The sequence below is a fragment of the Takifugu flavidus genome, chromosome 1 (genome assembly GCF_003711565.1).
Source record: "Takifugu flavidus isolate HTHZ2018 chromosome 1, ASM371156v2, whole genome shotgun sequence".
Classification (NCBI taxonomy): domain Eukaryota; kingdom Metazoa; phylum Chordata; class Actinopteri; order Tetraodontiformes; family Tetraodontidae; genus Takifugu; species Takifugu flavidus.
The window spans coordinates 13,051,051-13,075,333 of NC_079520.1; the positions used below are offsets into that span (position 1 = coordinate 13,051,051).

At 50.2% G+C, this 24,283-nt stretch overlaps 1 protein-coding gene across 5 annotated transcripts in view; it reads right to left on the bottom strand.

Annotated features, from left to right (window-relative positions):
- bcor (BCL6 corepressor) overlaps window positions 1-24,283 on the bottom strand; it is a 34,148-nt gene that overhangs the window by 1,882 nt on the left and 7,983 nt on the right. For 3 of the 5 annotated variants that reach the window (XM_057044218.1, XM_057044019.1, XM_057043954.1), the window contains exons 2-11: window positions 19,621-19,702; window positions 16,374-19,484; window positions 15,099-15,155; window positions 14,388-14,565; window positions 13,125-13,445; window positions 11,063-11,347; window positions 9,670-9,974; window positions 8,195-8,488; window positions 2,490-2,656; window positions 1,663-1,808 (exon numbers count right to left, since the gene is read on the bottom strand). In XM_057044218.1, coding sequence (XP_056900198.1) covers window positions 1,663-1,808; window positions 2,490-2,656; window positions 8,195-8,488; window positions 9,670-9,974; window positions 11,063-11,347; window positions 13,125-13,445; window positions 14,388-14,565; window positions 15,099-15,155; window positions 16,374-19,484; window positions 19,621-19,623 — 4,867 coding nt within the window. In that variant the 5' untranslated portion in view covers window positions 19,624-19,702. The remainder of the gene's footprint in view (window positions 1-1,662; window positions 1,809-2,489; window positions 2,657-8,194; window positions 8,489-9,669; window positions 9,975-11,062; window positions 11,348-13,124; window positions 13,446-14,387; window positions 14,566-15,098; window positions 15,156-16,373; window positions 19,485-19,620; window positions 19,703-24,283) is intronic. The other 2 variants (XM_057044141.1, XM_057044079.1) reach the window with 2 other exon arrangements.

Consider the following 24,283-nt stretch of genomic DNA (forward strand, 5'->3'; position numbering starts at 1 on the left):
GAGGCAAATACAATTACCCTTTAAAATTACAGCGGAAAATGGATCAAGAGCACAGGAAAACTGGGCAAGTTTTGGGGGAGGAGGGGGCAGCCGATGGTCAGGGGCCAGCGGCTGTACCACAGGGGAGGGGAGCGACTGTCTCCGCTGGGGTGGAGCTGGCTCGGTTCAGGACGGGGCAACAGACGGCTGCCAGGAATCAAACAAGAGCCACACACAGCCAGCAAGGGGGGGTGTGGGAGGGGTGGGGGACAGAAAAGAGACAGAGGGAGAGAGGTAGAGAAAGAGGGGAGGGAGGGGGGTGAAAGAGAGAGAGAGAAAGAGAAAGAGCGAAAGCAAGAGAGGGCTGGAAACAAACAAGCAGAGAGCGCTGGATAAGCACACACAGCGAGAGCAAAGTGTGTATTCAGCGCGCGCACACGTGCACATTTCCAGAGCGAGGGCTGGGCTTCGTGCCAGTTCTGAGGCGTGGGGCGTCTGGCGTGTGTTTGGAGGGATTAACGGCCTCCAGATGAGTGGGACCAGGTGGAGGGAGGGCAGCAATCGCTCAGTCTCGCTCATTTTCTCCAGCGCTCGCGCTCACTCCCTCGCTCTCTCTCGCTCGCTCGCCCCGCTCTGTCGATCACGCGGCCGTCGATCGATCCATCCATGCTCTTTTCAAATTCAATGCGGCGCCATATTCCCCCACCTCCCCATCGACACGGTTAACTCACACCTGTTAATTACCGACCATTACCTACCAGCGCTGACTCGGTTATGTCAGATTAGCGCTTTTAACGAGCTGTTTGCTACATTTAGCGGTCTCTTGCAGCGCGTCCGTGCCTGCGATCTTTCCCGGCTTATTAATAAGGAACAGATGAGGACGATCAACGCACATGTCCTGCACACCAGACCATGTCAGAGTCGAGCGTGACAACTGGGTAAAAAGACACACTCAGGCGCTCGCATGCATACAAAAGCAGAGCCTCCAGCCAGAGCGAAGCCCATTTCCGCACGTACACTGAGCAAACACAGTTGGCGTTGCTAAGTAACCAGATAGAGGAGCTCAGAGGCAGCCGCACGCACCCCAGCGGGCTGAGACTCCCTGACTAACAGGTGGTCGAGGGAGCGGGGTGGAGAGGAGGAGGAGGAGGAGGAGGAGGGGCGCCAGAGGGGAAAATGGAATGGCAGAGACAGGCTGGTCTCAGGAGGTGCGGGGTGAGGATTTACAGAGAGGAACTCACACCGTCAGGTCGCACAGAGGTCAAAGCGTTGAAAGAAAAGCACACAGGGAGCGAGCCAACACTGGAGCATTAGGAAACATTCAGACCTCCTCACCTCCAACTCCCCCCCCCATTGCTACCATCCAACACCTTTTTTTATGAGGGGAGGGGGGGTTCATTTATTACTTTTATGACTGCTAAAAACCTCTTTAATGTCTTCAGGGAATATCCACTATACCATCAATAGTGTGCCAAGAAGCTGTTGCTTCCTAAAATGAACATTAACATAATTCATGAATAATTTAAACTTAATTTAAGAATAACTTTAATTCTGACAGAGATCACTTGAGTGGCAAGTGCCATTTTGCCAGGAAATTGCATTTCTCTCAATCATTTCAAAAGCTGTCAGAGTGAAACTCCGGAGGTGGGCAGGATTGGACACCACCACAAAGTTGCTTCTCACCAGTGAGGAAGTTCTCCATGTTTTCGCTGTGGGTCATCTTCAGGAGGCCGCGGCCAGAATAAGTCGCCAAGGTGGGGTCGGCGCCATAGGACAGCAAGATTCGCACCACATCAAGGTGATCGTTCTCCACGGCATCGTGAATGGGTCTGCAAACACAAACATCCAATGGTGTCGGTGGCTGTGTACAGAAATATTAGAACTCTGAAAAAGCTGCACTTTTGAAGACATCTGACCCTTGGCGCAGCGGTCAAAAGCCAACCCTTTATTAAATACATCTAATCTGTGCAAAACTGGCCCCTTTACCAAGCGAATGAAGGAGAAACTAGAGATGAGCCCTCGGTAAACACGGACGTCAGCCAAGCGGGTACTTTGAGAGCGAGCAACTTGTCTACCTTCAATGGAGGTTGTTGAACTTAAAAACAAGCAGCTCACTTCACCGCCTGTTAGACCAATAGCATGGTATATAGAGGCGGTAGTAATACAAGGTTACATAACATAGTAGGTTGCTTTGCTCTATGATCAAAGCCCCTAAGCTTCCTCAACATTCCCTCCGGAATCCGGAACAGGCGTAAAATTTCCTGAGACCATTGTCAACATTTCCTGTAAATTTCTTAAAATTCTATTTTGAACTTTTTGAATTATTTTGCTTTCAGATAAACGTCGGCTGTCACGCGGTCTCCTTGGCAGAGGTCATAAAATCAATCCTGCAAATGTTTGTCGGCAAAACTAAAGCGCTTTAATGACCGAGTCCTGAAGGGAATGTAGAAACGTCCCCGGACGCCCTCGGCCGTGTGCAAGCCCCGCCTCCTGCGCGTGCATCTCCTCACCTGGTGCCATCCTGAGCGCTGCAGTTGATGTCGGCGCCATAATCCAGCAGGTGCTGGACGATGGTGAGCCAGCCGCGGGCGCACGCCTCGTGCAGGGCGCAGTAGCCAGCGTAGTCTCTGTGGTTCACGTCACACACTCTGTTCTCCAGGCAGTACAGAACCACCTCCTAAAGAAGGGCCGACACAGAGGGAGAGCCAAGTTTAGCCTTTGTCAGACACCGGAACACGCTCACTTCCTGGTGTCCTAATTCCTCCCCCACAGGAACTGTACAGGGGTGTCTCCTCTGACTTGTGCACTAGGACTTGCATTGCTCCGGTTATGCTTACATCCAAAAAACATCCACACACACACACAGAATGTGTCGCACATTTGCACATAAATGCTCCATAATACAAGAGATGGTGCCAGAACCTATCATGGAGACTAAGTGTGACTCAATGGTAGTTTACGTGCCAGATTCTGCGCAGGCAAGAGCGTGTGAACGTGTGAATCCGTGTGTTACGGCTAAGCCCGGATGCCGCTGCGGCAGCCAGTTACGACGGCTCAGCTCTGAACACGGCAAAATGGAAACGGAACAAAGAGATTTGACGGAGGCGCTGAAGCATTTGCCCGGGAGCTGGAAGCTTTTTCTTTGGTCTCGGACCGTGACAGTTGGGTATCCGGCGCTAAGCAGTCAGACCGATTTGTTTTTACTAGACTGCAGGAGCATCAGCTGCTGCTGAGAAGGGCGACGATGGGGAGCAGTCGGGTAATGTGCTCAGCCTGAGCCAGGCGGACAAGCGCTTGTGCCCGTTTGGTGCGTCCTTTAAAGCTTTCGCAAGCTAGATTTTTTTATTTTTTTATTTAAATTGTTGCAATTTAAAATGCCTAATTATGTAGCAGCTCTTTGAATGTGGTGTGCGTTTTTCACCCAAAGAAGCACAAACTAGAAAGGCCAGTTGCGTTTGCATCTGTATTTGTTAAAATTAACCTGTAACTTTCTTTTAGGGGAGGACGGCGTTTCCTGCTTTTGCAATATTGAACGCTGCAAATCATTTTATCAGCCACTGGACTAAAAGTCATGCAGACTTCAGTGATTATTTACATCTGCCCTCCACAAATTCCTGGAGATACTAATTGCACATGGGTGACTATAAAACTTAGTGTATATATAAAATGCAAATCTACGACTCGTCCTCATTCCATATCCAGACACTCTGTTATGTTAACAGTTCTATGCCGAAGGGAGGAAAGTGGCTCATCAAAACCTGGGGAATGACTCCAAACTTCCATTTCTATGCTAATTCCAGCCGGTTCTCCCATCCAAGTGTTTATCTCACTCTTCCACCCTCTCTCTCTTTTTGCGCAGAGTGGATCGATGGAGGGAGGAAGAGGGAAGAAATGGCAGGCAAAGACGAGGAAACAGAAGAGGGCTGGAGTGGGGGGACGGGAGGGGGGGCCTGGAGAGGCGACACCCCAGCAGATGACAGATTAATGAATCTGTGGATAAAATCTGCCAGCACTGTCCTCTGGACTGCAGCTGATAATAACAAGATGAACGGTAGAGCGAAATGGAAATGGAGGACGGCTTATTTTGGGCCAGCGCGGAAATTCGAGAGCGGGATGGAGGGGACTGAAGTGAACAAGTGCGAGCAGGCAAAAAGGTGAGAGCGGAGGAGAAACGGGAGGGGAGCCGGGGCGCCACTGCCACTGCCACTGGCTTTCGCCTGCTGTCAGCGCTCCATCTGCCTGCTGGAGAGATTCAGGAGCGCCGCGCCGAAGCTCCCCTCGAGGGGATTCCACTCACTTTGTGTGTGTGCGTTCATGAGCCTGCCTGTGAGAGTGAATGAGCGCAAGTGTGAGAGAGACTGACAGGTAGAGCGTTATGATATGCAGCTCCCCGCTGACTCTGCACGCACGCGTGCGTGTGCACACGCATCTGCATCGCTGACAGGTATGTGTGTGCGCGTGAGTGTGTGTGGCTGAGGAGGAGACATAGCGCTAAACCTCTGAAGCCGTGTTTAATATCACTGGGAGAGAGCGAGGAGCTTACCACGAGAGCCCTGGCTTCCCGCCACACTCGCCCGCTCTCGCACACACCTCCACAGTAAAATGAGACAGCCCCCCTCCCCTTTCCCCTCCATCCTCTAATCTCCCTCTCTAGAATGCTTCCCTGCGCTCGCCTGCAATCAATGCATCACTCAGACATTTAACCCCTTGTGGAGCTGCCGCGTACAGCGCTCGCTACACAGAGAGAGAGACAGAGAGAGAGAGAGAGAGAGACAGAGACAGAGAGAGAGAGAGAGAGAGGGAGAGAGAGAGACAGAGAGAGAGAGAGAGGGGGGACGCGTTTGCCATTACATACATTTATACGCATTTCATGCGTCATCTGGGTGTTACATGTACCAGGTGATGCACGGAAGGCTTCACCTGTATGATATAAGCAACTTTTGTAAGACAAGTCAAACCCGTATTTTGTATTGACTTTGATTAACTGTGAAAAAGCCCACCTGCCGTCCAATGACAACACTTGGGTAACGAAGGGTGGTTGAGAGAATAATACGTGAAACCAACCGTTCAGGTTTTCTCCACCAGCCTGAAGTCACGATAAATAACTTGGGCCTTAATGCTCAGCAGATGCGTGCAAATAACATGGGAGTAGAAACTGGAACTCTGATAGCTATAATGTTGCACTATTTAACTAGTTAGAACACATCACAACTGGTAGGATGAAGTAGCTGTCCTCATAAATTACTTTCTGCATTAGAGAGAGAATACACCCCCAAACTGAGGTCGAGGCATCTGGATCACACTCTGGTGGCACATAGGCCATTATTTCATGATACCTCCTGTAATTTTAGATGTGGCACTTGCTAATGACTTCAGCCGCAGTTGTAGAAGTTGGGCCCCGAGTGAGAAGTCAGTGTGAATGTACTTATTTGTCCAACTGTTACTTAATCTGAAATTCCACTCTTTATTTTCCCCATCAAAGATGCTGCCCCGTCTCTGCAAATTTAACTAGATTTTCTAGCGCCGCTTGGATCATGCGTAGGAAAAGAATGCCACCGTGATTCATGTGCCGGGAATAAATGACAGATTGCACCTTTATCTGCTTTTTCAATGGGCAGCAGCGTCAAGCTCCAAGCCCCTGCACGAAGGGGAGAGGGATGAAGACATCCGCAGAATCTCTTCCTCATTACCATTTCAAATGCTCCAAGAGCGAGGCAGACGAGGGAGGGAGAGAAAGAATAAAAGGGGAGCGAGCGAGCGAGAGAGGAAGAAAGAGAGCAAGTGGGCTTTCGTGTGCAGAGGCACGACTCGCAAAACTAAACGAACATCAAATATGCACAATGTCAGCCGGGCGGGTTGTGGAACGGGACAGAATGGTTTCACGTGTGTTCAATTACTGTAAATGCACGAGCGTGATGCGATTTGGTGTTCTGTACTTGCAGGTTTGCACATGAAAGTCGTTGGCGAGTGTGCCGGCGGTAGAAAAAAGTAACAAAGTGTCTCTCGACGCACGTGCGCGTGAATGAGGTGGTTCTAAATTTGCATGTGCAGGCTCTGTGTGGGCGTGCAATGGCAACGAGCACGGAGTCACGGCGCTGTCAAGCATATGGAGGGAACGTGTCAGGATGCCTGTGCATGTGCTTACTGGGTCATAACGGGTGTTTTTCGTGCGTGTCTGTGTCACACTTTGCCTCGTGTGTGTGTGTGTGTGTGTGTGTGTGTGTGATCAGCATGTGAGCCCCGTCTGCCTCTGTCTCGTAGGCACTCGTATCTCTCTGCCCGTGTGTGATAAGCCCAGAGCTCGCGGCGCTAAAACACCAGCGTGAGACAAGCGCTCTGCGCATCTACAGGCTTGTATGAAGAGCGTGCTTCTGTGTGTGTGTGCCTGTGTGTGTGTGTGTGTGTGTGCATAAATTGGTGTGGCTCTCTGAACGCATTTGGGCGTGCGTGTCCGTGTATGTGCGTGTTTGTGTGCGAGTGTGTGGGAGCCCCAGGGGTCTGCCCCAGGCTTATCACACACAGGCAGTGAGAGACGGGCTTCCTGAAAGCAAGAGAGGGAGAGAAAGAAAGGAGGGAGGAGGGAGGGAAGAGGGGAACGCGGGGGTGTTGTTTGCGCAGCGGTCAGCGCCTTGTTTGTGTAGTCTCAGGTTTTCTCCTCCCTCCTCCCCCTTTCCCTCTCCACACGCAGAGCGCTGGAAAGGAAAAATGTGAAGCGGGGATTAAAAAAAAAGAGGGAGGGGAAAAAAACATTCGAGAAAGATGCATAAATCAGAGACGAGCCGGCTTCTCTCCAACACGGCTGACTGAACCCTGCTGCTGTGCTGCACTTTGTGTGTGTCTGTGTGTGCGTGTGTGTCTGAGCGAGACGGCGAGAGAGGGGGAGCGAGAGAGACGGAACAAGAGAGGGAGAAAAACAGCCGCCGCCACTGCTAACCACAGTCACCACGGCACATTAGAGGGCCATTAGAACGCGATTATACTCCCAGTGCTTACCTCTCATTCACACTCTTGCTCTCTCCCACTCGTGCGCCGTCTCTCACGCACACACAAAGCTCATCATCATAAATGTGTGCAACAAACACACACGACCATAAAGCAACTGGTTAATGAGCAACAAAAGATACCCACACCTATTTACAGTTCTGTGAAGATACCTCTGCTGGTGATTAAAATTATCCTCCGGACACACAAACACCACTTTTATAGCGAGAGGAAGATGGAGTGGACACACACACACGCACACGCACACACAGACACGTCTCAAATGGCACTGAACCACATCGATCTATAAATCAATTTGTAAAATCTGTCAACACGGGGGAGACACATTTGAGCTAACACACAGGGGACGCAGGAGGAGGAAACGGTGGGCCATCCAACTTTGATTTAAAGCATTAGGAGCTCTGGGAGTCGAGAGAAGTCGGTGGAACACGCGTCACGCTTTCATGTACGTTCGCAGAATGAGGAGGATCCGGTTTCCGAGCGAACGATCGGCAGCGACACACAAAGGGAGAAAGAAAGAAAGAAAGAAAAAAACTTCCGATGCTAGAGAGGCAGCGAGCATCAGTCTCCTATAATGATCCTACCGATTCCTCATTCCGTCTACGCACACACGTGTGTGACCGTGCGTGCACGTGCGCGTGTGCATGTGACACTTCGCCTCACAGAAAATTAATGAGATGTGAGCGCAGAGAGGCAAGAGAAGGGGAAGTGGGGAAGGACCGAGCGCGTGTGTGCGTACGTGTGAGTGCGTACGTGTGTGTGCGTGCATGCACCCGAGTGCACACGTGTTCATGGCGAGGAGGGGGAGGAGGGGTGCCAACGACAATCTGAGTCACAAAGAGAGGAAGAGAAAGAGAGCGCAGAGGAAAAGAGGGGGAGGGAAGAGAGCGGAAACCTGAGAAAGAACGAGAGTCGCGGGCAAAGGGGAGCAAAAAAAAAAAAGGAGCGTGACAAGAACAAAACGTAAGTGCGTGAAAATAGAGGGGGATGATTCAAAAGGCAAAAGACGGCGCCAGGAAGAGATGACAGATGCGAGAGAAGATTAAAAAGGTGAAGACAATTTTTGGAAGAAAAAAAAAAGTCAGGTTATGTCTGCCAGAGTCAGACAGGAACAAAGTAAGCAGAGAAAATGAGCTCAATTTAAGTAGAAAGAGCAAAGATTTAAAAGAGCACGAGAGAGCGATAAGCAGCGAGGATGAGAGATGCCTATTACCTCATATCCCAGCCGCGCTGCTCTCTGGAGCAGAGTCTCGCCTGCGTTCTTGTTCACGATCAGTCGACGGGCCTCCGGCGGGATCGGGCGCACTGCAGGGGCCTCGGGGGGAGGGGTCCTGTGAACCCCCGCCGCCACCGCTGCCTCTGGTGGAACACTGCCCACTCTGGCGTTTGCCTGGGGCTGCAGGGAGGGTGGACAGAGCGCGGCGGGGGAGCACGGCTTGACTGGAGAGCAGGGATAGTGATTAGGAGAGGCGTCCCTCTTCCTCTGGGCACCACGCTGCTCAATTGGCTGAGGGGAGAGAATTACAGCCCTCGTCACATAGCAGTTACGACACAGGCAAAGACTCGGCAAGCACACCACGACACCGGCAGAACCGCTCCATTGGTATCACACTAAATATTGTAGCGTAATTTGAGAAGCACCAATACCTGCCTACCACCAGAGGGTGCTTAAAACGCTTTGACTTCAGGAGAACTCTGTTTCTGTGATCGTGATGCTTAAACATTATTTACACCATAACCGAGTCACGATGCACTGATACACCTCTGGTTGTCATGGTTGTACACATACTACTCGTATTTGTGTTTAACAAAGCTCTTCCCAGTAGGATTTGAACGCCAAGCTATAGGTTAAAACACTACATTTAATTGTCTACAACAGACTTTGCATCACTTGGAAAAAATCCACACAAAGCCCACAGATTTCACACCACCCGGTCGTGCCCCAAACACTGCAGGTTGGCACGCCACTTTTGTTTAACCACCAAAACAACTGAGCCTTTTCCGAGCGCAACCCAGGAGAGAGGGAGTTGCCTGTGTGTGTGTGTGTGTGTACGTGCACGTGCGTGCAGTGCGTGCCCTCTCAGTGGAATTCTATGTCGAAGCAGCTGTCAGGCTGAGGAGGAGCAGGGGAGGAAGGCAGCGCGGATGGAAAACAACTAACCCTCTTTTTTTTCCCCCTCAATTTTTCCTTCAAGCCCCCCCCCTCCCCGTCTTTTGAACTTCATATGCTCGACCGCGGCTGCCACATTCCTCACGGTTTGAGCGAGGGGAAGAGCGCGCGGCCGTGCGTTCGGCACCGAGCGCGATGTGTAATTGCTCCAGGGTTCCGCTGTTATGTCAGGAATGCTCACAAACACACAGAAGCTCCGGCCTGGCACGCACTCACACACACACACGCACTCACACACACACACACACACACACACAAAACGGCACCGGTGACACACGTTTGACAATTAAGGCCAGAGACAAACACAAACGCATAGAGGCACGCCACAGGGAGCCGCTCAGGGCGCGGAGAGGTCAAAGCTCCAGCAGCCCTCTAAACATTGTAAACACACTTCCTCCCCCAGCCTCCCCCGGCCTCCCCCCACACTTTCCAGCTGCATAATCAGAGGAACTGACAAGCATACCAGCATACTGAAAATCCACTGCAACAAGCAGCCAGACACTTGTCCCGGCGCTCACCTTGTCCCCGTCGGTTGGGCCCAGTTCAACTATGCAGTGCTGGCCTGGGCTGTTCAGGGTTCCCTCCTTCTTCTTCTCCCGGTCCTTCAGACTGGTGTGCTTAGTCTTGCACGGCCGCTTGCCCTTAGGTTTGTCCGTGTCACTATGGCGACGGGACTTCAGGGGAGGGGCACCGCCCATGGAAAGCTGTGAGGCCGGAGAGGAGGGGGGATCCCTCCTGGGCTCCTTGAGGCCACGGTCACCTGAGAAGGGGCCCGGCGGTTGCAACCTGTCCTTCAATTGGCCAGGGGGAAGGGCAGATATGCCTGCAATGGGAGGAGAGAACGCGGAGTGAGCGACTGATAGCGCGAGCGGAAGGGGAGGATGGGAAGGTAGTGCAAGGCCATCTCTCACCCTCTGTTGGTTTATTAATGAGCGCGCAGAGCTGTCTGGGAGCGCAGCACGCCTGCTCGCTCATGAAAATAAAATGCACACACTTGCAGGCTCACATAAACATCGCGGCTGCAGCAAGGACACCGCTATGAGTAATCTCCTTAAACAAATGTGGCACTCTGGGTTCCTCCTCCATACTAAATGTTTACACAAAAAATAAAATCCTGACCTTGAAACCGCAATGTCACAGCGCTGTGTAATAGCTTAATGGAAACACGTTTCTGCCGCGGATCGCTCTACAACATGGAGTCGAGCTGAGCCCAGACAGGTATGACGGCAATCGGTGCCAAATTAATTTACCTTAACGGGGAAACATTAATCTGAATTTATACGTCTCCTCTGGCAGACGCGTTGCGAAAAGCAGAATGGTGGAACAAAAAAACCAAGAAATTCTGGTCTCGATCAAGGCCTGTGGTTTCTGCAGGAAACGGCATCAGAATCTTCCCGCCGTTAGTCGTTTTTTCTTCCTTTTATTTTCTTGGCCTGGGCCTCCGTCTGCCTCAGTTTATACACGTGCACAAGAGAGAGCCATGTTTCCAATAACCACCCCCCCCCTCCCCGACAGACACACACACACACAGACAGACTATTCCATTTGACTGGTCTTCAGAGGAAAATAGCAAAAATCATTGATCACACATTAGTCACACCACACCTGCCCACACGGCTCCAGCAGCCACTGTGGTTGTTGTCGGTGGTGCCCACTGCTCTAGCGTTCGCACGCTGACCGACATTTTAGCTTTTAGTCCACTGGTTGCGTTTCTGGCGGCCCTAATGCTCCCCTAGCAGCAGGAAATATCCCATACCTTACTTTTTATTCTTCTGCAACCCCTTCACGGGAAATCCCCCAAACAACAGAAGGCTCAGTGAGACAGCGCAGGGAGAGCCAAAGAGATATTTCCGTTACCCGAGCTGAACTCGGAGACAGCGGCGGTTGAAATGGCTGCTGGCTCATTCTTACCATTAAGTAGCTTCTCGCAGCCCCATTTCCTGTTGATGTCGGATTTCTGCACTGCAGCTCTGTCGTCAGCCTCGCAGGGCCTGATTTTGTGGTCTCGCAGGCTCTGGCCCGGGGCGACCACATTGAACTGGGACCACGCTCTCTCCTGCTTGTTTAGGGAGCCCTCGGGTGAAGCGGCGCCAGCAGCAGGCTTGCTGAGTCGCAGCCCCTTCAGCTCGATGCAGACCTTGAGCTTACGCACCTCCTCGTCGTCGTCTTCGACAGGACTCGGCTGCTCATGTTCATCTGTAAACATAAACACATAACTTCAACCTCCATTTATTACAAGCAACTACAATATTTGCCATTAAACTCTGAAGTAGCAGTAATGGCTTCCAAAATATTTGAGTCTTGAGTCACTAAAAGAATGGAGAATACGGTAAACGTTTCTTTCTTTCGAGACTGCATCTTTTTGATGTCCAAAGTTGACTAATTGTCCAAACATATTTTGTTTCTGTCATTTTCCTGTCACGTTTTGGAGCCAGAGAACATGTCATTGTTTCACATTTAACAAAACAATACACCCTCGCGCTCACGGTGAACACGAAGGAAATGTAGCAGTGATTTCTTTTTGGTCTACCTCTCACAGCCACAAACGAGGAAGCAACCAGCGGTCGCGGGTCACTTTGTGTGGACCATAGAAAAACACAATGATTGGTCCCGTAAAAAATTCTATCTGGGATAAAATTTCAAGATCATGCAAAATTATGAGGGAATTTTTTTCAAGCTTTCATAGTCGTGGAGGGATTTTTTTTTTATTAAAATAGTGTTTTCGGTTTCTACTGCAAAATCACCAACTTGCCTACTACTTCCTACAAGAAACAAAGGCCAGTAATAACCGCTGTGGTTTGTAAAATCCTCGTCAGGTCTTACATTTTACATGTGCACAGGACAAAGAAGCAGATGTGAAACAGACAGACTACAGAGAAAACAGGAAGCTACCTCCAAAACCAGGTAGCAAAAAAAGACCCTTCTCAAAGTCATGGTGGACTGGTGTTTGACTGCTCTGCCAATGCCGACGAGAACAAGTGCAGTACAGCACGCCAGAAATATTTTTTTAAAAAAGGAACCCAAACAGGAGGGGTAAAAGAAAGGAGATGAAAAGAAGAAAAGCGCAGCTTTGAAGAGGGTGAATAAGCTCAACAGCGGAATGCCAGCGCTGAGAGAAGAGAGAAAGAGAATGGCTGTCCCTCTTCCTTGCTTCTGTCTCACACGCTGCTCAAAGGCAGGATTAAACACTTCTCTGAGCTGGCTGCCACACAGAGCGAACGATCGGACAGTAAACGGCTACGGCGTGGGGGTGTGACAGAGCTGACTGGAAAGGAGAAGGCACCAAAGGGACTGGGAAGACTCTTTATAGTGCAGGGTGTCCGAGAAAGCCCGGGATAACACAGAAAGGTGGGAAACAAATGGCTACAATGCTGCCGCGTTTAGACAACACAGCTATGAAAGACGTCTTTTGATTGGAGGCGGCTCAACAAAAAAAAGGTCAATAAATTGCTGTTAGACAGTGAAGAAAAGCAAAGCGCGTCCTAAAGAGATATACCATGCCTTACTTTTTATATATACCATGTCTCACTCCATGGCAACATGCGTGAACCTCCACATTAAACCTGCACTTGGCCCACATGGAGGAGCTTCGCGTCTCCCCACCAGGCACGTGTTTTTATCCGTCCACGTACAGCAGCCCCGATATTTCAAAACCGAAGTTGTGTTTCCAATTGTCTCATTTTCACGGTCATAAATCTGTGGCTTAGTATGGACAGAATGCAGAAGCAAAGCCAAAACCATTCATTTTAAAATGTTAAATGTTTTCAAGTGCACGAGGCTCAGGACCGTGGTGGCACTGTGCTGTGTGGTTAAAGCAGTTCCCCGTTGGAAGCAGATCTAGCTTTGATCAGCGGATGAGCTGTAATGTTGGTTGGCAAGTGAACTGAGGAAAAGTTGCGTAGTGTCATCGAAAACTTGTAGAGATTCAAAGAAAACACACGGAGAGACTTGTGGGAAATAACGTTCTTCTCACCTGCAGAGATCCTGGCTCTCTTCTCTGGGTGCGACACCCTCTCTCTGTCATCCCTCTCAGTCTCCTCCTGTTCGTGGCCGAGTAGGCGTTTTCTTGAGGCTTCAAAGCCGGAGATGACCTTTTCCCCATGATACCCTTTCGTCTGTGCCAAAATAGAGGGCGTGCATTGGCCTCCTTCACATTCCTTCACCTTCCGGGCTCCATCTTTTAGTCCTCCTTGGGTGGTACTTCTAGCCACGTGTCCTTGAGACAAGGTCTCTTTCAAGGTGCCACACCTCTGGAGGACAGGAACTCTGTTGTTTGTGAACACCGCTCGGAGACCTGGGCAAAGAAGAAGCACAAGGATGGAAACGTGGAAATGAAAGGGCCACAGACACACAAAAGGAGAATGCAGACAGACCACAAACCAGACAGAAAGTGAGCATGGAACCAAGCAGTGGGGGGGCGAAACGGGGTAAGGGATTGACAGATGGAGAACTCCAGTTAAACACCAGCCAGCTTTTATTCTGCTTTAAAGGCAGGCAGTAAAACTTTGATGGGGTAAAGACTTTTTAATCTGATGTGAGCTGAGCCAGAGGCCTGACGGGTTCAGCGCTGCCGCTCGCACTTCCAGCTTAGAGCGGCAGAAAAACATCCTGTGCCTTCAACGTGCACAGTGACTCCCATCATCCGTCTCCGCGTCCTCCCCCATGGCATGACCGCGCCACGCCCTTCTCACACCGAGCATGACTCTAAGCCCCCCCTTCCTTCTGCCTCTCTGTCTCTCTCCATGCCATAATTAGGCTCACACGTCAGCCACAGCCTCGCTCCAACACACAGCTGGGCTCCAAGCCAATGTAACTAACCCCCCTCCAACCCCCCCCTTCCGCTGAGCGCTCCCATCCGCTTTCACCCGCGCCTCCGCACCCCCCCCCCTCACTCGCTCACTCACGCAATCCCAGCCCCTCCTTCTGCTCCTGCCCTCCCTCTCTCGCGATCGTCTCTCCGCACAGATAAGCACAAAAGACTTCTTGAAAATAAAACTCCCCCTCCGTCTCCGCACAGGGTCGTTTGCCCTGTGTGTGTGTGTGTGTGTGTGTGTGTGTGTGTGTAAAATTGTGTCTTTTTTTTAGTGTGACCCAGTCTTGCGCAAGCGTGTACACGCACGTATTGTTTGCATGTGTCCCTTCTGAGGATTCATTTGCAGCTTGTGTGTGTGTGTGTGTGTGTAAGAGAGTGCAAAAGTGTGTGTGTGTGTGTGTGCGCGCGCATGCAATTACTCACCCTCCGTCTCCCCCTGCCTGGTGGTATATTGGCCGTGTTCCAGCGCTTGCTCTCTGTGCTGGCTGTCTGCCAGCTCCCGTCCTGCTGCCGCCGCCGCCGCCGCCGCCGAGGCAGTCACACACACACCGCCGCCCTCCTTCTCCTTCAGCTCCAGCTCTGAGAACCGCATCATTGCCCGCTGTACGCACACACACAGACACACACAAATGCAGAGAAATCCCATGAAAACCACTCATCAGCTGCCCCCACACACACACACAGACACACACACACACACACACACACACACACACACACACACACCTCTCTTTAAGCCTCAATCTGACCTCAGCAGCTATAGAAGCAAAAAAATTTGCATCGGAAAATAAATCAGGTTTTAAAAATAAAGGAAGGAAAATGGCAAAGGAATAAGACCTACATACAAACACACAGGACATTACAGTAAGACAGATAAATCACAGGCATGGCATCAAGACACAGATTAGACTACTGCAGCCACTGTGACCCCCATGTGCTCTGGGGTTTAAGTCCTGCCATCTCCCTTCCTGGATCATACAACATTGGCTAGGAAACATACACATCTAAAGCCCTGAGGCAGAGGGATGAAAAAGGAAAAGACGGGAGCAGGGAAGAGGGGTGTGCAGTGCTGAAGAGTACAAAGAATACAGAGCCCACGAGAGGCAGATGTGATAAGAAAAGTAAAGAACTGACCTCCCAGTTAGTTGCAGGTTGACTTATATTACTCGCCTCTCGTGATATGACTTCCATCTAAGCAATTAGAATGGGGGGCTCAATATCTGTCCATCATTTCAATGCTTATAATAACCTTTTTTTGCTAAGTTTACCCACATGATAAAAGGCAACCCACAAAAAACAACAAAAATCTTGACTCAACAGGTCATCGAACACTGCTTCAAAACCCATCAATGTCTGAATTTGAGAGAGACAATTCAAATCAAATATTCTTTTTTCAAGTATGTTACCACCAAAACATTCGTATGTCAGATTTACAAGCCCAGAGATAGTGCAATAGTTAGCATGACATAAATAAAATCCCAAATGTGCAACCTATTAACATATCTGCTTCTGAGCCAGTGGATAATGCAGCATTTGTTTTTGCCGATAAGTAGAAGGAACCCTGGGTGTCTGAAGTGAATGGCTTTGTGTGTGCGTGAATGACAAGAGTCGTTGTAATGGTGTATATGTGGGTGATGGAGATGTCTGAGAAGAGAGAGGGGCTTGTCAGCGGGGTGAGGAGAATTATCAACTCTGGCAGTAACAAGTCAGGGCAACATTGGCCATCAGATGGAGGAAGGTTAGCTGAGGATAGCGATTATTAGATCCGAGCATGCAGAAAATCTAGGAGAGGGCAGCTGCTAGTTATTAAGCATACAGCAAGCCCTCCAGTGGCCCTGACTTTGAGGTTAAATACAGCCAAGAGGCAATGTGAACTGTGATGCTGCCAGTCATGTTCTGAAAGTGCAGCTTGCGCCTTCATTACCAACACATGCATTAGCTAGTCACAAAAGCACAGGCATGCATAGACACACAAAGGCACAGATATAACCGTTACAGACTGTCCACTAATCAACATACAGAGATGGCAGCTCTAACCTCTGAACTAAACTCCCTGATAGAGGGCCACAACTGGCCTTTCATCAGTTCACAAAGACAATGATAAAACTATGAGAAGGTCAAGCCTATAGCAAGGACAGTTGCATGACAGGACTGAATTATTCTGTGCTGTGAATTCAGAGGGTGGCAGTTACATGCAAGGATTACTTAAAGGCAGTTTTGAATACTGCAGCAAAGGAACAACAAAGCAGCAGCCCTTGACGGTTTCATTTTGTGTGACTGTTAAAACTGAAAGTGTTCAAAATGATTGTATTGATCACATTTTCCTCTCTCCAGCTATCAGAACGTGGAGCCCGGGACATCCTCTAACTCATCCCCTACATACGCAGACACCCACTTTAATTGTCTTACCTGCAAAGCTCTCTGTTCACGGCCGAGTTTGCTGGAGTCAGCATACAGCTCAGTGGTGACACATTTAAAGCGGTCACCAACAAAGCCTGAGGAGTTAGCGATCCTTTTGGCCAGACTAGATCTACGACAGTTCTTGGAGGAACTTTGACTCCCGTCTTCTTCGTCCTCATCGTCTCCTTCTCCTTGAGACTCTCCAAGGTCAACAATTGTGTCCTCCTTTTCATTCTCCTTCTGACATAATACCCCAGCATTCACATCTGTGCCCTGCTGAGTAAGGAGAAGAACCTGGCCGCCTCTGTCCAATTTGTCCTTACCAGAGCTGCGCTCTCCAGATGTGCGGGCGCAGCGTAAGGTGCTTTGGTCTGGGTCTTCAGGCTCTGGACTGGAGACCGGTTCCTCTGGCATCTCTTCCATCTGAGCAGAGATGCCAGAAGAAGTTGGGGACACTGTCGAGCGTGTGTCCGTAGAGCCTGTCTGAAGAGACCTCGCTTTCCCTGTGGGAGTGTCTGTCTGCCTGTCTGTGTGATGAGGCTTCACCGTGGGGCCGTGTCCCTGATGGGCTGAATAAGGATGGGAAAGATGGTGTTTGGGTTCAGTCAGGTTTTGGTTATTACATTCATTTTGGTCAACCTTGCCGCTCCTCTCAGCCGAGAGCGGTTTGCCGCCTGCTGGGGTAGACTCCATATCTGTGTCTGAATGTACAAGGTCAATGCAGACAATCTTTTCTCTGGATGTGACAGCGGAAGCAGCTTTGCTTTGACTGCTGCTCTGCCCATATGTCCCCATTTGTTTATCGAGCTTAAACTGGTTTCCTTCCCCCAGATCTTTCCCCATTTTTAGATCTCTTTGACCGCCACAATCGTCAACGACTCCCCGGGATCTCTCCTGGCCGCGGGTCTTCAAAGCTGCATCTCCTCTATCTGGCAACTTTTCTGGATGAGCGTGCATCAGTGGATGAGCCATCTCCTGGGAGTTGTATGCAAGGTATTCCCCTGCCGAACCCGCTGGGAGGTTGTGGTACGGTAACGGGTGTTTCGTTGTTAAATGTGTGGGATAAAGGCTATTGCTGCCGAGCAAAACTGGGTGAGGATAGACTGGACCTTTTGCTGTGATCGGCATGGAGTGGAGAGTCATGCCATCAGCAACCGGATAGTGGAGGTATCTATTGGCATAAGCCAAACTGTGGTTAAGGTATGTATCATTCTGAGGCAAATAAAGATGGCCAGGAGGGTGACCATTCTCCAAGCAAGGCCTCTTGAATGATGGCCCCTCTGAAGTCGTTTCACCTCTCTTTATGGTGTGAGAGGACTTGTCTGTGCCCTCTCTGTGATGGCCCATGACTGCTGTCTGTTCCGTACGACTCGGGCTGTGTCTGACCCAGTCGCCAGTGGCTTTAGGAGAAAGAGCTCTGGAGCTACTCAAGGAAGAGTGGGTAGAGGAGGTATTATGGGGAGGCTCACCAATCCGTGGGCAGGACGAGCTACGTTGCTGAGGGTGCACTCTCTCCAAACTCTTGTGTTTGATCACAGAGGGTGGGGAGCCTTTGGCTTGTGAGACACCTGTGTCTGTGTTAGGCCTCGGAGAGGCAGTCAAGCCTGATGTGTGCTGTGTATTGGAAGGAACCTGGCTAGGTACAACCCAGGAGGAGTGTAAAGTGCTGATAATTTCCGGCATCTCTTGAACCTTTGAAGAAGTGCTGCTAACCACAGAATGGGGATTAGATGAGGGGGAGAGTGAAGGGGTTTCCTTTAGAAGCTCTCGGCCTGGGGGCAGTCCATAACGTGCACCTGGTGCTATAGACTCCATCTTAACTGGGAATCCATTGGGAGGTAGCCCAAACTCTAATATTCTTCCAGACAAATCCAAGGGCTTCTCTGCAGAATCTTTGGTTGGTTGGGGTTGGTGAACCGACCTCTCAAAACTGGGTTTGGAGGGTGATCTGCTGGATCGCCTCTCGTCACCAGCACTTCTCTGTTCGGGCGCCCCATCTCTTGTCCTATGTTTGTGGGGGCTCGGCCGAGCAGGGGAGGACTGCTCCGATGCCATGCTGCTCACAAAAAACGGATGAGGAATGGACTGCGTGGATGAGGATGAGGCAGAAATTGAAGCAGTGGAGGAAGTTGGAGGTTGCCCTATCCTTGCGACTGGCCTTTGTAAATCCAGCGAACTGTCAATGGGAGCAGGGGGTGGTTGGGGGACACGAGAGGTATCAGTGGACAAACCACTATTTGCCCCAGTAGTGCCATTAGTGCTACTGCTAGTGGTGGTGTTGCTGCTTGCACTCTTCCTGGAGGGGGGTCTGCTGGGTCTGGTGCTCCTACCAGGTGACCGATCTCTGTCAATGGCAGACTGAAGGTGCTGAGGGTGCGGGGAAGGTTGGTGAAGCGGCTGGGAAAAGGGAGGCGCAACACTTAGCCCCTTATCTTGGCAGTGTACCAGTGATGTGGGGGCCACTGTAACTGTAGGAATCCTCATGGGGGGTGCCACCAGGGGAGAGGAAATGGGGGGTGCAGGATAAGGAGGCATATAGTAGAGCCTCTCAGCAGCAGAGGCAGCTGCAGCCGGGTTAACGCTGCCCCCTTGGGCTGCACACAGGGAAGGGTAAGCCAGGTGTTGGGGAAGATAAGGGTTGGGTTGACTGAGTAAGGATGCTTTATACATGTTTAGGGCCGCATACTTTGATGTGTCCATAAACGGATACATGCTAGCTTCAGGATAGGGGTTGAGCCATGGCAGACGGAGGTAGCTTCCAGCACTTGTTAATCCCATTTCAGATGCTTTTTCTCCCGGCCCAACTCTGCGTTCCAAGCCTAAGCCTTCAGCTCCTGGAACCAGCATTGGCTTGTGGAGACCTGGAGGCGTGCCCTTATAGAGGCCTAAATATCCATTAGTGGCCTTCTGACTCTCCAGTGAGGCATCTGGCTTGTAGATGAGCTCTGGGAGACCATCCCTATTATAAGCAAGAGGGATGCTGTGGTTCTCTCGGCTTTTCTCCCCTGACAGTGCTCGGATTCCTGGGTATACAACCCCGCTGTGGAGTCGAAGACCGTCATGCATCAGGGCACTTCGGTCCAGTCCCATCGCAGCGAGTGGTGTCAACCGTGCATCCACCTGCAGCAAAAAGTGAATAAAGCCACAGAAATATTTCTAGCACGTGTCAACCAACGGGAAAAGCATAAAAACAAAGCACAAACATTAAACTAAAGGATGATTTCCACAGAGAAGTGGAAAAAAAATCGGAACTTGCCATGTTTTGTGTGATGTGGTTCCGTCGTCTCAGTTCCGGGTTAGTTTTTGTCTCAGAATCGACATCACGAACAGATTTTGCCCTGTAAAGATGTGTAAACCAGCGTGAGCGTGTCAGCTTTACACACGTACACTTTAAGCTCTGTAGTAAGCAAAAACATTACGATCTGTGAACAAATGAGATAAGGTGGGTTAGAAGGCACAAAGATACAATAGCATCATTAGGTAAACGCTCCCTTTCACACGCACGCACTAACGTAACCCTGCACATGAAAGAACAGTCGTCCCTCTCCTCCCATTCATCAGCACCCTTCAACAAACCCCCCACCCTCCTATCCCTCTTGCGTGACCCCCAACCTGTCTGCGCCGCAGCCTAGACATGCATGGCGAGGTTTGGGTCCATTTAGTCACGTTCCCCTCACACTGGTTATTCTGCGCCCTCTTTGACCTGTTCCCTCAGCTGCCTCAGCCAGCGGAGCGAGGAAATATTAGACATCAGAGACCACTTTGGTGGGAGACCATTTACTGCCCACCAGCAGAGGCCCAGATCAACAAACACCAACACCTAGGAGTCGCACGCAGCAGGAGGAATACACCAGAGTTTTAACAAAGGATTGTTTTAATCTCCATCGCTATAACGGGAAAGAAACGACCACTGATGAGGGGGGAAAACAGACGGCTGCTTAAACTATTTTTTAACCACCTGTTATTTTCATCACAATTCCAATACATTTTCACCATTCTCACTATAAACACTTTACCAATATTATAAATAGAGGAATTTCTGTGTTGACAGTCTCGTACTTTGTACAAAATTTGTAGGAATTTTGGGAAAAGCAAACAAACTATTGGTATACAGAGCTAAATAAGAATATCGGAGGATGCTAATAAAATTTGGAGTTTTCGTTTAATTTAAAAAGACTGTATCCTCTGGAAAGGAGAAATAAGAGCTGAAGCAATTGCACACATTTAGCAGATTTTCTTCAAAAGGCTCATTTTCAGTATTAGACATGACTCGTTAGAGCGGGGATTTCTGCGAGGCTAGTTATCAGGAATGGCATGGCAGAGAAAAGAATGTACAGAGGTGGATTTAAATAGCAAATGTGAAGCGTTGCGTGTGCTCGCCCGACAGTGCTGAGAGCAGCAGAGAAACTCGGCTCCTCGATCATTGCCGAGAAACGCCTCTGAGACTCGCTGCTGCGCCGCTGGCATGCTACTTTTATTGCTGTGACCCAGGGGCCATTAATCAGCCTGTTGTGGGCCCCTCAGCACAGCTCCTCCCTTCCCCCACAGTCCCCATTTTCCGAGCTCCCCAAGGCCACTGCTGCTCCAACAACACCCTTGTCTGACAGAACTGATATGGCGTGCATATGCGAGGGAAGCGCGGCGGCGCGAGCGTGCGCACAGCCACAGTTGTGTGTTCTGCAAATTACTGTCACGGTTGAGAAACAACGCTCGTTTCCTGTATTTCCTAGAGCAACACATGTGGCTCTTGCGCCGTCTACCACATTTAGAGACACACCGGCTCATCTGAAATGCCTGCGCTCTGTGAGAGCGGAGCACAATGGAGAAAGAAAAAAAAAAGAAAAAAAAACGCATACCGCGTAAACGCTCACGTGCCGATTTAAATGCAGCATTTAGACCCGAACCCAAATGACTGCCAATATAGGAAAAATACATACCCAGCCAAATATGTTTTCTTTTTAAATGCATATCCAGTCAGCGAATTGAATACAAATAAACATAGGTGACCACAACCGGAATGTTTGACTCCCCGGCCCCACTGTGCCTATGGTGTGGCCACAGCACCTGTCATTTCCATGAAATTAATAGCAGGCCAGATGAGAAACTGCTCCAGGCTCAAGGTCAGGATCAAGCACTTGACAGCACAGGGCCTGCAGCACTGGGAATAACACCACGCTTTTAAACATGCGTGGACTGCTGCGGGTTCTGAACCGTACGGCTTAAAATTACTTTTGCAGAAAGTGTCGTCATCGTTTTGCCACCAGCGCGGTAACATTTCTGTAAAATGCACTAGCAGGGGGCAAACGAGACGTGTTGCCGTTGTTTTTGGGAGTTTATCCTCAGAAATATGCAGAGAAATTAAGGAAACGTCAGCAAGACAACGTGCATTAAGGTAGAATCGGGTTACTCCTGATGCACACGGGGCGATTAGGGGGGTTTCAGTTTAGAAATAAAGCTTTTCTTAACTGAGACCAATTGGTTTGATACTAATCTGTATTTGTACCAGTTTTCTGCTAAGTGACATGCTGACATTCAGAATGACCTTGAAACAGGAAACATCTAGACAGCATTAGTGTTTAGTCAGAGAGCTGGAAAAAGGATAAAGAGTTGATCAACTCTGTGAGGCTGCTTCAAAGGTTCACGTCAACATATTTGAAACCGATTATTAATATATCGATGTGTGAATGTTTTCAGTCATTAGAACACAGCTAACCTCAAGTCTGTAGGACTAATTTAATTAGGGCTTTGGCATTAAATAAGCTTTTTGTCTGTCGTTTACATTATCATCTTGGTTTCTTTAAATGGGATCCTCAGGAGAAATCCGGCTTTACCGCCACATTAAGGGTGGAAGGACACACGGTGAGGATGACAATCAGAAAATCCGCCGGTTCCCATCCGGGCTGCTAAGAATAGTTTGTGCAACAAACAACTCCCGACGGTCGTCCAATCCATCAGGCGGAGGTGGGGGAGGGGGTGTTTAGGTGGGGGGTGGAACGGTCGGAGATCCGTTTATAAACCAGACCGCTGGAGCGGAGCCCCGACGTGCACCATTAAACAGAAAACCACCGGGTGTTTTTGAGCGGAACATTCTACAGCTCTGCGTTTCCACATCAGCCGTTTATTTGCGAGCGAATGTTGACGGGAGCGGAGAGGAATCAGAGCGAGTAGCCTCCGCATTTTCCTCGACGCCGACGAAAATGGCTTTAACTCTCTGTGTGACCTTCCGCGCATCGACATCGCTCATTTCTCGGAGCTGGGGCCTCTCCGCTTCCCGCGCAGCAGTGATTGCGTGCGTACTGGAAATATGTGCGTGTGGAGAGAGACGGAGGGTAAATGGCGGAGAGGGAAAGGTGGTTGTTTTAGCGCTATGTAACCAGGAATGTGGGTCTTGTTGCGTTAACGGAAGAGTAGGCACACTCTCGTTCTTTGTCCCTGGAGCTTTGCCAGGCTCTCTGAAGCGCACGGCTCCAATCAGCTCTAAAAAAAAATGCAGTGTGACGCAGGATAATCTCCGCAGCGACGGGGGTGGGGTGGGTATAAACACGGATTAAAGGCGGGTGCGCGCGCTCGGAATCTTGGCGGTGTGTCTCTGTGCGCGTGCGTGCCGGCCGGCGCGGAAACGAAAGGAATTCTACAAACACAATGCGAGGAAACTACAGAGAAAGGGATGTTATTGTCAGGAATGCGAGCATTCAAACTTGGCACCGTTGGAACGTTTTGACAAGGTAACAAACTCGCAGGAAAACACACCGTGTTGACAAAGCGTTCGCGGCCGAGAGGCACGTTCAAAGATATTAAAAACGCCGCATTATCAATGAGAAGCCGCAGGAGAAAGCGCCATCTTTTGTTACCCATCAGCGGGTCGGTGCGTGCCAAGTCGGACGCTGATCGTTTCCGTGTGGAGGCCCCAAGAGTGCCGACTGTGGGGGACCGATCCTCCCAGATTAGCGATAAGCTACAGGTGGAACAGACACAGGGTTTCCAGACGTGGAGCGCCGCGCTGGAGGGAGCCAGCGGCGTCTCTTCAGCTGTCACATTAGGAGCGAGCGAGCTGTAAACAAGGGGCCCATGCGTCCTCCCGGGCCGCTGCACAGCCGCATGCAAGTCGCTCCGTGTTCAATCACCCCCTCTGCTGCACGTCTGTCAACAACGGAGACATTGTGAGGCCCCCCCGTGCTGTCACTAAGACCCGGGCGGCGGCTGCTGAACTGACTATTCATTGCGGGCCAAATGGAGACTAAATAGCCCTTTATGCCACTAAAGGACCGATTGTAATAGGTATGCGCATGCCTGACCCCACATTCACCGGAGATTTTTTTCCACCTCGCTTTGAAATAGGACCGTAGTTGCTTCCATGATTTGGTTGTTCCCAATCCCCAACAAGACCCACCCACCCTGTATGATAAATGGCCTGTTTCGGAGAGAAAGCCTAATTACGGCGTGTAAATTATGCAAAATAAAGGTTGGTTTAAACAGGCGCCGAGTCGGCGCGAGATAAACATCTTCCACACCGCTGACATGGCCTCGATTTCCACGTTTCGTTTTTGAAGCTTGATGAGAAACGCTACTTGTGTCAGCCAGATCGCGGCGTTTCAGCGTAATCCTTCCCCTAAATTACATTTCTGTTTCTGAGGTTAAAAGCTTTAGACTTGTCATTGACCATCATCCCCTCTAAATGGCAGATAAGGCATTCTTGCTGGGAAAGCGGCTGGCGTCGCAGAGCTCCCGTCGCCGCCGCGCCGCCACGCTTCCGAGCATCTGCAGGGTTTCGTCAGAAAGACGCCTGAGGCGCCGACGTCTAAAAACAAATAAGGAGTCCTGATCAAGACTGAGCCTGCAGAGACTCGGAGGAGAGAGGCGAGGTCTGCCGTCATTACTTGACTGTTAAATCAATCTTCCGATAGGCCACAAAGGGGTCA